The sequence below is a fragment of the Miscanthus floridulus genome, chromosome 10 (genome assembly GCF_019320115.1).
Source record: "Miscanthus floridulus cultivar M001 chromosome 10, ASM1932011v1, whole genome shotgun sequence".
Classification (NCBI taxonomy): domain Eukaryota; kingdom Viridiplantae; phylum Streptophyta; class Magnoliopsida; order Poales; family Poaceae; genus Miscanthus; species Miscanthus floridulus.
Genome location: NC_089589.1, coordinates 10,643,997 through 10,659,488, shown reverse-complemented (window position 1 = coordinate 10,659,488; position 15,492 = coordinate 10,643,997). Strand labels below are relative to the sequence as shown.

The 15,492-nt window shown below is 46.9% G+C and overlaps 1 protein-coding gene and 1 pseudogene across 1 annotated transcript; one reads left to right on the top strand and one right to left on the bottom strand.

Annotated features, from left to right (window-relative positions):
• Window positions 1–841: 841 nt before the first annotated feature.
• LOC136486226 (coleoptile phototropism protein 1-like) lies at window positions 842–3,070 on the bottom strand. Its single transcript, XM_066483099.1, has 2 exons — window positions 1,950–3,070; window positions 842–1,798 (listed from the first exon to the last, which is right to left on the bottom strand). The coding sequence occupies exons 1-2, from the start codon at window positions 2,847–2,849 to the stop codon at window positions 1,757–1,759; spliced, it is 942 nt and encodes a 313-aa protein (XP_066339196.1). The 5' UTR covers window positions 2,850–3,070; the 3' UTR covers window positions 842–1,756.
• Window positions 2,848–6,875, top strand: LOC136487997 (protein Rf1, mitochondrial-like; annotated as a pseudogene).
• The last annotated feature ends 8,617 nt before the right edge of the window (window positions 6,876–15,492 follow it).

The window sequence follows — 15,492 nt, the reverse complement described above, 5'->3', positions numbered from 1 at the left end:
ATCAATTATGGCCACAGAGAAATTAGGTGTCCACCTTGATGAACCAATGGTTGGAGATACTCAATCTGTAGCTTGTGTAGTACCCATGATTCAACCGTCAATGTTCTTTCATCGAATCAACAAATGTGTTTTGGTCGGGTTCTAGACCATTGGATATTGTGGCATGTTTAGGTTTTAGAGTTAGTTGGTGGATTTAGCATAAGAGCTATATTTTGGTTTTAGTGGTAGAGAGTGCTTCTAGACCATCGATTGCATGGACCAAGGGTCCAAGGTTAATAGAGAGGAAATAAGAGAAAGTGTTTGTTAAAATATATGTCGGAAGGGCTAGCGCCCGAACGCTGCTCCCGTTCGAGCGCATCGACCACGCCCTTTCCTGTCTCCACGTAACAGAAACGCACCCCGTCCTATCCCCGTAACAAAAGCACTCCCGTAACCACGCAACGCCGTAACAAAAATAGGAGCGTGCCCCCGCGTCCGCCTCACCCTGCCTGCGGATGCGCGTCGTGGAGGCATCTACTGGCCTCAGGTGCCCGCATGGTAACCCACGTCGGCGCCCCAGCAGCAGCAGCAGGGGCCTGCGGCAGGTGGGTCATATTACAACATATGCAATACCCGATCTACTTTTGATACATCCAGATGCAACACTTGCAAGATACGCCTGAAGACAGATGAAACACTTGAAACATGCATCTGAAACATTTGCAAAAACACTTCGAAAATCATTGCAAACCATATGCAACATCCGAATAAAACATTTGCAACATACATGTGAAGCATATGCAACATCCAGAGAAAACATACTTGCAACATACGTGTGAGAAAATAGATGAAACATTGGGAACAGAAGCTTGCAACATACGTATACAACCATTGCAACATATGCAATATTCCGATCTACTTTTGCAACATCTATATGAAACACTTGCAACATACCTCTAAAACAACTGAAACAGTAGAAACAGACGCTTGCAACATGCGATTTTAAGCGTAACATCTACTTGCTGTTTAGACGAAATGGAGGATCATCGATGCGGAGCTCGACGACGGCGCGACGCTCGATGACGCGGAGTGGCGAGGGGGGATGCCAACGGGTAGGCAGCTGCACGGTCCCGGCGAGCGGCTACGTGGCTCCAGCGATAGGGCAGGTGGGTGCAGTCCCCCGTAGAGAGCGACCCAGCAGCGAAGAAGGTGAGCAGTGGGCGGGCGGCGTGGTGGAGTCGGATGCAGAGGTCGATAGCGCGGTGGATAAGGCGTTCTGAACAAGCGGATAGGAGTGGGTCGATGGGTGCGTTCGGGCGGACAGGGCGGACGGACGTCTTATTCTAATCATTATCGAATATGTATTTTTATTTTACATTCTTTCATATGTAATTTAAGGATGTATTATGCTAAATTTTAATATAATAACCCCCCTGTCCTTTGGAAAGAAAAACAAGAGGCATTTTTGTTTTGAACGGAACAAAGAAACAAGAGGCCTCCAATTCCTCCATACGAATCTCTCCGTACGTGTCAACGGCAGCAAAAAGAAGAGGCTTTTACCTGTGTACCCTTAAAAAAGATGTCACACTCCTGCGTACCCCTCAAAAGTTGGTCGTCACCTACATGCCCTCGCTCGAACTTTTCTTTTCCCTCACGCCATTCCGTCGGCATTCTGTTAGGTTTTGGCCGTTTGGCGGCTCTGACATGTGGGACCGGGCTAGAAAAATACCCTCCTTGCCCTCTGGGTCACTGACATATTGGGCCGCATCTCCTTCAGTCACTGACATGAAGACACGGCTATGTTGTTCGTGGCCGTGGCCTTTTCGGCGAGCAGGAATGGGCACGCACGCGTGTTACGCCGCACGCGCGCATGGTGTGCCACCGAGAGTCATGGAGTGCAATCAAGGACAAGGAGGAATCAGGAATGGAAAGGGAAGGACCGAAGGAGTGTGACGGGAGCGCATGCGCACCTTGAGGTAGGTGTCGACGGCGCGGTAGAGCGCGTCGTCGGCGGGACGCGCGTGTGCGGGCACGGCGCGCGCGAGCTCCTCGAACTTGGCGGGGCGGAGGCCGGCCTCCAGCGCGGCCTCGCCCAGGTACGCGTCCACGAGCCTGGCCACCCTCGCGGCCGCCGCGCCGCCGCCGCCAATGATGGTGGCGCCGCTGCTGGCCTTGCTGGCGCCTGCTGCTGCGCCCTCCTTGAGGAACCCGCGGACGAGGCGCAGCACAAGGGGCACGTCGAGGAGCAGCGCCGACGAAGCGTGGTCCCCGGCGTGCCCGAACGCCGGTATCATCACGGCGCCCAGCGTGGCCTGGTCCAGCCGCCGTGCCGCCCGGGCCTCCAGGTCCCGCAGCAGCGCCGCGTCCGCGCCCACCATGCTCCCCGCGCGGAGCAGCTTCAGCAGGAAGTCGCACGTGATGCCGTCGTCGGTTGCGACGGCCGCGGCGGTGGCGCAGCAGCCGCCGTCGGCGACCGCCACTGGAGGGTCCGGCGGGAGCGCGGCGACGAGGGACTCCAGCAGGAGCCCCTTCTTGAGCCACGTGGCCGTGGGGCTCTCCGGGGGCAGGAAGCGTCCGGACACGGACGACGACGCGAGGGGCGGCGCCACGTCCGGGAGCCACTTGGCCGCGTAGTGCGACAGCACGGACGCCAGCATGTCCGGGCGCGCGCACGACGCCGCCTTGGACTTGACGGCCGCCACGGTGCGCGCGAAGTTGTCCACGTCGTTGACGCACGAGTCGTCGCTGGCGCTCGCCGCCGCCGCGGCCACCAGCCACGGCTCCGAGGCCGAGCACCCGTGCTCGGCGCTGCCCATGCCGCCGCGGGGCGATGGGGTCTTCGGGCTCTGAGTCTGAGACGACGACTTCATGGCTGCTGCTGGCGGCGGCGGCGGGGCGCGCGCGCAAAGCTCTTCGAGGCTCTCGGCTGCTGCTGTATGTGCGTGCGCGAGTGTGTAGTATTAGTAGTTGGCGATGGCGAGTAACGGAGCTAGCTAAGCTAGCAACGTGTGTGAGCAGCTGCAGAGCTGCAGCTGCATGCTTGGTCACTTGAAAGAGTTGAGAGTGTGTGCATATGGATGGACCAACGACAAAGCACAAAAGCTGTGCTGCAGTGCGAGAGACGGTGACATACTTGGACCGGAGTGGGTACACAGGCATATGGCTGTGGATGGTATAGTCATCATACCATTCTAACGCATACAAAAACGTATATGCATAAATCGCCAAAACACGCCTGTGTTTCTATGTATCATTGGCATGTGTAATTCAAGTATTTGGTGGGTGAAAGTGAAACGTACAATGTAGCTGTAGCTGTAGTGTATGCGCAGCACATCTACTGTTCTCCGGGCAAACTTACACAGACGTATCAGAGAATAAATCGCCAAAACACGCCTGTGTTTCTATGTATCATTGGCATGTGTAATTCAAGTATTTGGTGGGTGAAAGTGAAACGTACAATGTAGCTGTAGCTGTAGTGTATGCGCAGCACATCTACTGTTCTCCGGGCAAACTTACACAGACGTATCGGTAGATTCTCTGGTGCCAAAGCCAGTTGGCCTGGCAATGGCACAGGGGAAATGAAAAAAATTCAGACACCCATACAAGCCCAAGGGCAACTGAGTCATTCTCCAGAGCCGTTACCCACCGTTAGGAGCAAATGCCGACGGAATGGCGTGAGGGAAAAGAAAAGTTCGAGCGAGGGCATGTAGGTGACGACCAACTTTTGAGGGGTACGCAGGAGTGTGACATCTTTTTTAAGGGTACACAGATAAAAGCCTCCAAAAAGAAACAGTTACAAGCCAGTTGAAAGCTTCCGTCCTACGACTCCGACGCGCCCACGGCCCACTTGCGCCCGTAGGCCATCGCCCAACCCGCCGCCGCTCGCCGCCTCCCGACGTTCCCGCTCCTGCGCTCAATCGCTCACCCCGTCACAGCTCTGCACGGCGCAGCACTCGCGGCTCCGCCTAGCCCACGCGAATTGCTCTGCTTCACAGATCCGGAGGCGGACGCAGCGTCGTCCGTGCCTCTCCGCGCCGGGCCAGTATCCACGCGCGCGCACCCCCCGTCGGCATGTCCCGTCGCGTGAGCGCCGCCCGCGACCGGTGCTTGGAGCTGGAGCGCGTCATCGCAGACCGAGCAAGGTCGGGGAGCCTTGGTGTCGACGACGCGTTCAAGCTGTTCGATGAATTGCTGCCCCACGCCAGGCCTGCCTCGGTTCGTGCTTTCAACCACCTGCTTACCGTTGTCGCTCGCGCCCGATGCTCTTCAACCTCCGAGCTTGCCGTCTCCCTCTTCAAGCGGATGGCCTGCGCCAGCTCCAACAAGGTGGCTCCTGACCTGTGCACGTACAGCATCCTCAGTGGATGCTTCGGTCGCATGGGACACCTGGAGTATTGTTTCGCCGCCTTTGGCCTCATCCTTAAGACGGGCTGGAGGGTCAGTAACATAGTCATCAATCAACTGCTCAACGTCCTCTGTGACGTGAAGAGGGTGGACGAGGCCATGGACATATTGCTCCGACGAATGCCTGAGTTTGGCTGCACGGCGAATGTAGTTTCCTACAACACGGTTCTCAAGGGTTTATGCAATGAAAAGAGAGCTGAGGAGGCACTTGAGCTGCTGCACATGATGGCTGATGATGGACATGGAAGCTGCACACCAAATGTTGTGACATACATTACGATGATTGATGGCCTGTGCAAAGCTCAAGCTGTTGACAAGGCCAAGGGTGTCCTTCTGCAGATGATTGATAAAGGTGTCAAGCCAAACGTCCAGACATATAACTGTCTGGTCCTTGGGTACGTCTCTACAGGACAATAGAAAGAGGTGGTCCGAATGCTCGAAGAAATGTCCGCACGTGGTCTTCAGCCAAATGTTGTTACTTATGGTTTGCTGCTCGATTATCTCTGCAAGAATGGAAAATGCTTAGAGGCCAGAAAGATTTTTGATTCCATGATTAGGAAGGGCATAAAACCTGATGTAACTATCTATGACATTCTTATTCACGGGTATGCTGCTAAAGGTGTTAGTCGCTGAATTCTCACTCTTGGTAGTAGGAGAATTCTTATTCTCATCGAGAGAGGATGACACTAGGAGTTGGGGCAATTTTCTTGTCTGTTTCTCACACAAGCTCACACAAAATGCCATGCCAACCTGAGGAGTTGGGGTTACATATTTATAGGCTGCTAGCCAGCCAAGCATATGCCAAGATGCTAGTCTAAGATGCTAGTTTAAGATGCTAATATGCTGTCCTAACTAAGAGGACAATGGAAAGAGGTGGTCCGAATGCTCGAAGAAATGTCCGCACGTGGTCTTCAGCCAGATGGTGTTACTTATGGTTTGCTGCTGGATTATCTCTGCAAGAATGGAAAATGCTCAGAGGCCAGGAAGATTTTTGATTCTATGATTAGGAAGGGCATAAAACCAAATGTAACTATCTACAGCATTCTTCTTCATGGGTATGCTGCTAAAGGAGCCCTTGCTGATTTGCCTGATCTCCTAGATTTGATGGTGGCAAATGGTATTTCACCTAATCATTACATCTTCAACATAGTGTTCTGTGCATTTGCTAAAAAGGCAATGATAGATGAGGCAATTCATATACTTAGCAAAATGAGGCAGCATGGGTTGAGTCCTGATGTAGTCACTTATGGAACATTAATCGATGCACTTTGCAAGTTGGGAAGAGTGGATGATGCTGTGCTTAAATTCAATGAGATGATCAACGAAGGAGTGACTCCAAACATTGTTGTCTTTAGCTCCCTGGTTTATGGACTATGCACCGTTGACAGATGGGAGAAGGCCGAGGAATTATTTTTTCAAATGTTGGATCAAGGAATCCGTCCCGACGTTGTGTTCTTCAACACAATAATGTCTAATTTATGCAAAGAAGGACGGGTCATGGAAGCCCAGAGTGTCATTGACTGGATGGAACGTGTGGGCGTGAGGCCTGATGTTGTCTCATATAATGCATTAATAGATGGCCACTGCTTAGCTGGTAGAACTGATGAAGCGGCAAAGTTACTTGATGTTATGCCCTCAGTTGGCTTGAAACCGAACATTATATCCTATAATACATTGCTTCATGGCTACTGTAAAGCTGGTAGGATAGATAATGCATATTGTCTTTTCCGAGAAATGTTGAGGAAGGGAGTTACGCCTGGAGCTGTGACTTACAATACTATACTGCAAGGTTTATTTCAGACAGGGAGATTTTCTGAAGCAAAGGAACTCTACCTCAATATGATTAAAAGTGAAAAACAGTGGGGCATTTACACATACAACATAATTCTAAATGGGCTTTGCAAAAATAATTGTGTTGATGAAGCATTCATAATGTTCCAGTGTCTGTGTTCTAAGGATCTTCGACCTAACATTTTTACTTTCACCATTATGATTGATGCTTTGTTCAAAGGCGGCAGAAAGAAAGATGCCATGGATTTGTTCGCTGCTATCCCTGCCCATGGTTTAGTTCCGAATGTGGTGACCTATCAGTTAATGATGGAAAATCTCATACAAGAGGGGCTGCTTGATGAGTTTGACAATCTGTTTTTATCAATGGAAAAGAGTGGATGCACTCCAAACTCATACATACTAAATGTTATAGTTAGGAGGCTGTTGCGTGGAGGCGAGATAGTGAGGGCTGGGGCTTACCTCTCCAGAATTGATGAGATGAACTTCTCACTTGAGGCTTCCACTACATCCTTGCTAATATCACTTTTCTCGAGGGAGGAATATAAGAACCTTGCAAAGTCCCTACCTGAAAAGTACCATTTTCTTGAGGAGGTCAACAAGTGAGCATTATGTCAAACGGAATAAATTCTCAGCTGAGTGGTATGTCTATCTCATGCTCTATTTGTTTGATGAAATTCTTTAGGGAAATGTTGTACTGCTAGTGCGTGTCAGCATCCTGTTTATCACCTGATAAAGTTATATTGTCTTCAGTCCCTGTTATCTTTACAGTGGGAATCAATTTTCAAACTATTGGGAGCACATGAGTTTCTGCCTTTTGTTGCTTAGTTTGTAAGAAATTCTTCACAGCTGGGAGTACAATCATCTGGACTTCTTAATCCTTATGGTGATTTCTATACACTATGCTTTGTGTTTTCCCCCACAGTTTGCAGTATCCCCCGCCACCCCTGAATATTTGTTGTTAGCAGTGCCTTTTTTCCCCACTAATAACTACTGTTTGGAGATTTATTTTCCCAAATATCCTGCTAGCACTGTGTTCAGATTGTAGTTCCATGGAACAGGTAAATCCAATATATATGATCTTCCATGGATCAAGAGGTTAACAAGATAGTAGTGGATGTACCAAATTTGACTTGATTTCTTCTACATTGCTTGTTGCTTAGATGTTTTCATAGATATTCATCTTATATTCTCTGTTGATGTAGAACCAGTGCTCCGTCCTCCGTTCTGGTTAGCCTTGTTAATACTTGTTGACTTGGTGCATTTAGGCAGATGCATGTATTACTTTTTAGAACTTTTTCTTGTTTCTTAAGTCGAATATCATGTTTCATATGTGCCATATTTGGATGAAGTTGAATATTTGATTCAACTTTGGACGCTGGGAAGTGGGAACTTGCAGCAATTGATACCCCTTTCCTACAAATTCATTTTCAAACTATACTTTCTTAATTTTTCCTTTTCACAGTTTGTTTGTATACTAGTGTTTTCTGATGCTTTTGTAGTTTTGTGGTCTATTTCCCATGACTTGTTTTCCTTGTTCATTGCAATGCCTTCACTTTTGTATTAGCGGGTGATACGGCGTTGCTGCCGTGGAGTACGCAGGGGAGAACGTAGAAGGAGCTGAGACTGGAAATTGGAACGGAGAGGGTAGCGAGGCAATGGCGCGGTGGAGGTATCGCCGGCGGCAGCGGCAGAACCGCGCGCAGCCACCGTCGAAGAGGAACCCCACCCGCTTGGGAGGTTCTATTCTTCTTCGATGTCCCTGATTACATTCCTAAGTGCAACCTTTATAGTCCAGGTGCATTGTCCAACAAACTCTAGTTGAGATCCTAAAAATCCTCCCTAATTATTCCTTATTTCCTAAATATGGTGCCTTAGCCACTGCTGGCCGTGGCCCTCCTCATCCTGCGCCTATAGTGGCGACCTATGAAGGAGTCCACAACTTCTCAGCGATGGAGTTGGTGCGGACCAAGGCCTTGATCTCCGTCGACGGAGTCACCATGGATGCTGAGAAGGTCGCAGCAGTGGAAGCTTGGCCGCGCCCACGACCTAGCTATCCTCGAACTCTCAGAGAATTGCTTAATATAGAACTCTCTGTTAACTGCATTATATTCAAGCAGCTGATGTCACTATTGTAACAGCATCAACAAGAGAAAAGGTAATAAGAAAAAAAAAAGCTCAAAGCTGAATTCTCCGCCCTTCCCACTGAGAAATACTTTTTGGTCCATAATGAATTGTTGATTACTTGGGCTAAACTATGAGAGCAGAGTTCTGATTATTTGTTGCTATCTCTTGCTTGATTGATGAGGATCAGGCTTACAGGATCAGATAGGTAACAGTTCTAGAGAGTACAGACATCTCATGTTTATGGGAATGCTGAGAACAAAATTGTTCATGGTTTTTCTCTTTAAGTAATTGCTCCCAACTTTAGATACGGAGAATAGACTTGGGGGAGGCCGAAGCACGGCACCCTTTTAATCTTATGGTTCCTAACCAACTTCAAACCAACAAAGTTTCTAAATGGTGTAATGTTGCTTTGCTGTATGTGCAGTTAATCCACCCTCCTGCCTCTCAGCTCGGTCAGCCGATGTACGTTACCAGTGAGAGTGATGAGGCAGCAAAAGATGGATATGCCATGCAGTGGTGCACTACAGAGTCGCAACTTCACCTCAAACGGGCCCATGGAGTGCCGCAGATACGTCGCTACCTTCACGGCCGATGCTCCTGGAGTTGCTGGCCTGCCATGTGGTACCAGTTTGTCGCACAGCTTGAGCCTCGGCCACGCGCTCCAGCTACTCGGCAAATTGTCCCCTCATGCTAGGCCCTGTCTCGGTCACCCTATCCGCCTTCAACCACCTACAGCCTATAGTGTGAATGAGACGATTTCCAGTCAGCTGCTCACAAGTAACTGGCAGATTTGTTGCAGTGGTTATGTCTGGCTCCTGCTCTTTCTAATTTACTGGCCATAATCCGCAGTCTCCTTTTTGTTTGAACAAACTCTGGACAAATGTTGTCCTGTTAAAGTTAAAACGATCTTATGTTCAGTCCCAGTTCACTAACTAAATGTATACATGTGCAACACATACTGATTGGATTTTACTCACTTGTAAAACACGTGAACTCATCATTGGGGATGGACGGATTCTTGACTAGCACATAACCATTGCTATTCCTTGTATTCTTCCAGTAGCGTTTATTCAATTTATATATGGTAATGAGATGTCACCGTGATTCAATTTATCTATGGTACTATGATGTCATTATGGAAGTTTGATGTTGTGTGGAAACTAGTATGAAAGTGCTATGAGCCTCTACACATATCCCTCTTTGTTAACATAATAATATTGTTGGTCTTCTTGCTTCCAATAAGCTGAATGCAGCTTGAGGGCAAGACCACTCATGTAGTTCACCAGTCCAGTTTTTAACAGAACATGGCTAATCAAAGCATATTTCCTTTTTTTTTTTTACTAAAAAAGCTCTACTGGTTATTGAGTCTATCTATGTAATTACTTGAGAAGGTTAGGGTGAAAAAGTAAACTGAAAGGGCTTGACTTGGTGATCCCACTTTGCTTGTTCTTGCAGGCTTGCCTCTAGGCCCTGATTATGTATGTCCAGACTCCAGAGCCTATGTTCTGATGGTTGCTCTTGACCATGGCAAAGCCTGTATCGTCGCTGTTTACTAGAAAGTGGAAGATTCATACGTTCTGAAGATCACTGAGCTGTGTAAGCGAGGGAGTCGTGTATAGGTTATTAGATTAGATTAGATTGATTCATTGATTGCACGCAACCAACAAGCAGGTCCACCAGGACTTTTTTTAGGGAAAGATGCACCTGGACTAAGGTCAATTGACGAGCTCGAGCGCATGCATCTAGGGCCCAAACGCCCAACGATAATGATACCCTCGGGACATACGTCCTTTCTAGATGGCACGGACGCACCTGCCCCGCGCCTTGCATCGCGCGCCCCCATGCCTCGTGCCTCGTGCCAAAGGACGGGACGGACGTGCCTGGCCTCGCGTCGCGCGCCCTGCGCCTCGTGCCTCGCGCTAAAGGACGGGACGGACACGCCTCGTGTTGTGCACCCTTGCCCACGCCTCATGCCTCCTGCCGTGCCGCGATCCATCCGCCTGTCGACCGTCGGCGACCTCGAGCTCCGCGCCTGCGTCGAGCTCCGCGTAGAGGAGCCTCCATTGTGGTGCATCAAGTAAATGGGCACATGTTGCAATCGTATGTTTCATGCATTTCAGACGTATGTTGCATATGTTCCCCCTGGATGTTGCATATGTTGCAATAACTATACACGTATGTTGCAAGTGTATGTTCCAAATGTTTCAGTTGTTTTAAACGTATGTTGCAAGTGTTTTACTCGATGTTGCATATGTTGCACTGGCTACACGCGTATGTTGCAAATGTATGTTTCAATTGTTTCAGCACAAACGTATGTCGCAAGTGTTTTATCTAGATGTTGCATATGTTTACAGTGCCCATACACATATGTTGCAAGTGTATGTTGTAAATGTTTTATCTATTTCGGACATATGTTGCAGCAAATGCTTTATGTTGTAAGTGTTTCATCAGCAGGCCTAGGGGGTGGAGGCAGAGGTGGTCCCCTCGGGCACAGCGGTCCACGCGTGCGCGCGGGAAGCCAAGCGGGCGTGACAGCAGACGCGGAGCACAAAGCGGCGTGGAGCACGAAGCTGCATCCATGCTCGGCTGCTCTCTCTGTCTCTCCTTATTCCAGTTGGATGCGGCCGGTCAGCAGCAGCATGCGGGCAGCAGGAGTGTGCGCCCGGGCGTGGCCCGTCGCTGCTCCTCCTGATGGCAGCGAGCGTGATGATTTGCCCCCACAAGCGTGCACGGTCAAATCGAGACATAGCGGCAGAGGCACGAGGGAAGGAGCACGCGCGGGTGCTATGTGGGAAAGCCGAATACGGGGCGGGCAGCAGGCACGAGGCGTCCGGACTTCCGGGCGCTAGACATCCCATAAGCCCAATAGCCTACTATACAATGTGTTTGACACGTCCCACAGTGTGAATGTGTGGTGGTTCTGATCACCTATGTTTATATGGACGGAATTTTCAGGTAGCCAAGAGAAGGCAGCCCTTGGTGAAGATATCAGTAATTCCGGATTTCCGGGCATATGCAAGACGCGATAAAGAGCAATAGCAACACACTCGATATAAATAGAGATTGTCTGCATGTTACTTGCTTTTAATATAAGCAGCTCGATGTAAATAGAGATTATCTTGTTACTTGCTTTTAATATAAGCAGAGAGAATCTCGTTCAAAAAAATTGCTTCTCAGAAAGTTTTTTTTATTTCCACTGCTTTGAAAGCCGTGCAGAGGTTATTACAACATCAAACAATCAGGCCATTATTTATTCAAAATGATTTATATGCTTTGACAATACTCCATTCTATAAATATAAGACATTTTGTCTTTTCTAGATAAGTAGTTTTTGTTATGCACTGAGATATACCCTATGTCTATATATATATATATATATATATATATATATATATATATATATATATATATATATATATATATATATATATATATATATATATATATATATAATAAAAATAATATATCTAGAAAAATCAAAACATCTTATAATTTAGAAGAGATCCTCTTTCTCTTCGGCGAGGCCGCCAGTGGTACGGAGAGTGCCCCATCCTTTGTTTGCAGTTAAGCAATTCTTTAAATTTACTTAGATTGAGTCCAAATAATGGCCACGACATTGGTGTTGTTGGATTTTCTTGGCAGGAGGTTAGTTTGTAGTTGCTATCTATAAGGGAAATGGTGCCTGGAAATGATGCTCACGGGCACTTCCCATGGGATATTAACTTTGGGTTGTCAATCTCATCAATTATGGCCACAGAGGAGAAATTAGGTGTCCACCTTGATGAACCAATGGTTGGTGACACTACTTGGAACCAATGGTTGGTGACACTACTGGAAACTTAAAATTCCCTGTCGATTCAAGACAAACCGACAGGGAAATTGTATATTTATGTCGGTTACCTACTAACCGACAAAAAAAAAAATAACGAAACCGATAGAATAAATATAATTTTACTGTCGATTTTTCAGCTACCGACGGAAAAATATACAATTTTTCTGTGTGTTTTGGTGACACCGACGGAAAAATTCATTTTGACGAGCGCCGGAGAACGAAATGCGCAGCCAACTTGGGCCTGGGCTGCGTTGGCCTTTCAGCCGGCCCAACAACGGGCGGGTTATGCCGTGGCATATAAAAGCGGTGCCCCAAACCCTAGCGCCACACTCTGTCTCTCTTCCTCTCCCACCCGTTCGCCGCCTCCTGCACTTCGTGAGACCGCGACGGCGGGAGATCCGGTTCTCGGCTCGCTTGCCCCACGACGGCGCGACCCCCAAGCCGCGGCGCCTCCTCCGGTCACCAAGCTACGGCGCCTCCTCCTGTCACCAAGCAGCGGCACCCTCCCCATTGGCCCCCAAGTGGTGGCGCGCAAGGCTAGGGCGGCGACGGCGGCGGATCTGACTCCCTCGCGCGGCCCCAAGCAGCGGCGTCCCTGGTACGAGTGGCGACGATCCTGCTACCTCACGGCCCCAAGCAGCAGCGGCGCCCCCGCCCCCGGATCTGACTCCGGCGATGGCAGATCGGGCACCCTCACCTCGTCTCCACCTCGTTTTGGGGCTACGGCGGCGGATCCGGCTACCTCGCGTGCTCTCCATGTTCCTGGTCAAGCCAACACTAGCTCCACGCTCGAGGAATGCTGTGGTGCCGTGCGTCCAGTAGCTCCTCTCCGGTTGTCCGGCGTTGGCTTTTCATGCTGCAGGTTCTAAATCTCGTCTCTCCCAATCTCATATCATCAATTTTTTGTATGCATATATCCACACAGAAACCAGCCAAAAACCTCCCGATTTTTGTAGTATTATGAAATATATATTTGTATATCTCCACATAGAAACCAGCCGGAAACGAGATCCTTCTCCACTCTGAACTGAAAATCAATATAGCTGATAGATTAATGCAATGCAAACACAGTTGTAGCATGAATGTATGTGTTGTCATTTATTCTCATAATTTATTGGCCTGATGAGTTACTGAGTCCTGATTGTGTATTCAACATAATACTATGTGTGGCTATAAAAGTTGTTTTTCTTTCTTCAGCCTATGCATAATTTTGTGTTCTGTAGGGAGAAGTAAGGAACTGAAAAACTTGAATTATACTGAGTGGTGTAAAGGTACACTTGATAATACTGTCAGCACACTACAGTCTCTCCCATCGGCCTAGTTTTTATACCGTAAGCAGCATATGTTTCATGTAATGGGTGTTTTAGATTTTGATAAATTAGCATTGGTGTTTTCTGTTTGGTCAATATGAAGGAATTGGAAAGGCCAACCTTTGACATATCATACATTTGCATTACATGTAACAGACAACCAAAATGAGCTTTCTGAGGCATGTATTTGTTCTATGCAGTGGATCTTCACTATATACTGAATCAGGGCAAATAAGAGCAGCAGCAAAAAATTCTTCATATGGGCCTGAATTTGTCCAAGCCGCTATCTGTTGATAAAAAAGTAAGTTAACTGGATAGCCAGACTCTTTCTTTAATTTATCTAGCTGTGTCTTTGCATACTCCGAAGCATTTCAATCAAACCTATACCTAGTTAAGAATACTCATCTGTAATTTGTTTCAGATTGAGAAATAGAAAACTTTAGAGAGTGAATTAAGTTACTTTTTTCTATCTCTATGGAGACAAATGAATAAGCTTGGACCAAATTGGATATGAAAATCTCTTTCAATCCTTAATGAGTTGGTCTCACATGTGTTGTAAAATAGAGGAACTGCCCCACCCATGACACAGCTCACAACGGCCTAGCATAATCTAGGGACTGATTTCCTGTAGGTAGGTGTCTGTGTTAGTGTTCCATGTTCCCCTCACTTTTAGTCTGCTGCTGAACTGGAGCTTGAATCCCTTTACTGAATTCAGACCTGCTAAAATAGTTCTTGACAAATTCCACCCTTTTGTATGTTCCTTTATTTGCTGCATAAGTGAACACTGCATATAGGTTACAGTGTTAGTCAGACCTGGTAAAATGAACTCTTGCTTTCTCTTTTACAGATTCCATCTTATAGTAAATTTGTTTATACAACTGACTTCTGAAGCACTATTTCGGGTTGGCTTCTGAGTGTAAGTTTGTTAAATGCCTTCAAATTCAACACTACTTTTACCCTTTGCTGTTGTTATCTCTTTCTATTGGCTAAGTTAGTATTTCTGTTAAATTGGTTGATAATTTGTATGTGTCCCAAGATTTAGTTTTGCTCCATTAATTAGTCATTGTCTTGCATAGAGAAAACTGGAATAAGAGTAGCTGCAGAACTGAGGTGTTACTTAGTTGTTTTTCCATAAATCACTTTCACTTGAGCATTTACTTGTACTTGAGAAGTGGAACATTTGTTCCACAGCAAGCTAGTCACAACCTAGTAAGTAGTAACCCTCATCAAGTGACTAAACTCAAGGACTGAACCAATGATACATATTCCACTATTCCAGCATCATGCTCTAATAAAAGACCAAAGATGCACTAGTAAGTAGTAACAACTATAGAGAACTAACAAATTTGGAAGATGTTGGTTTAGCTGAAGAAGGTTGCAAAAGATCATACGTTAATTATCAAAACTTCATCAGCATCATGCTCTGATAAAGACCAAAGATGCACTTACATAATGTTGTCAGTGAGGCTGTTGTTCAAAACGTATATCTCAGAAATCATTCTTGTGTTTATACTTTTAAAATTCTTTTCATCATAGATTATAGTCCAACAAATGTAGAGTTGTTTGTGTTTATATTTTTATGTGGGTTGAGCAGAGATAAAGACCAAAGATGCACTTATATTTTTATGTGGGTTGAGCATCCACATACAGAGCTGCATTGGAAACACTGAACCAAAACCATGCATGAAGGTGGGAGTCATCACAAATAGATAATGCTATTTTGTGTTTGTAGAAGCTGTTGGTAGTTGCCACTTCTAACCTTTAGATAGTAAAGGTGTAGCAAACAAGTTGATGCCAGTTTTTAGGAAAGACAATCAACTAGTTGATGCTTTTGTGAAATTATTATTTATGTAGCTGTGGATGCAAGACCTATGGGCATCTTAATTTGTGGTTGTTGATGCCAATCGTGGGCATCTAATCTATATGTATGGCATGTGGATGATGACAAATTGATGCAATATATTTGTGTTCTAGTTGAAAACCTTATAGAATTAGATGTCATGTTTGTGTCTATATTGTTATCATGAATATTGTATGAAATTATAAATAAAT

Excerpts from the sequence above, each read along its gene's own strand:
- LOC136486226 (XM_066483099.1), bottom strand. The coding sequence starts at position 2,849 with ATGAAGTCGTCGTCTCAGACTCAGAGCCCGAAGACCCCATCGCCCCGC. Across the intron at positions 1,799-1,949 it reads CCGTCGACACCTACCTCAAG|GCCACGGCCACGAACAACAT; the intron begins GTGCGCATGCGC and ends CTCGCCGAAAAG.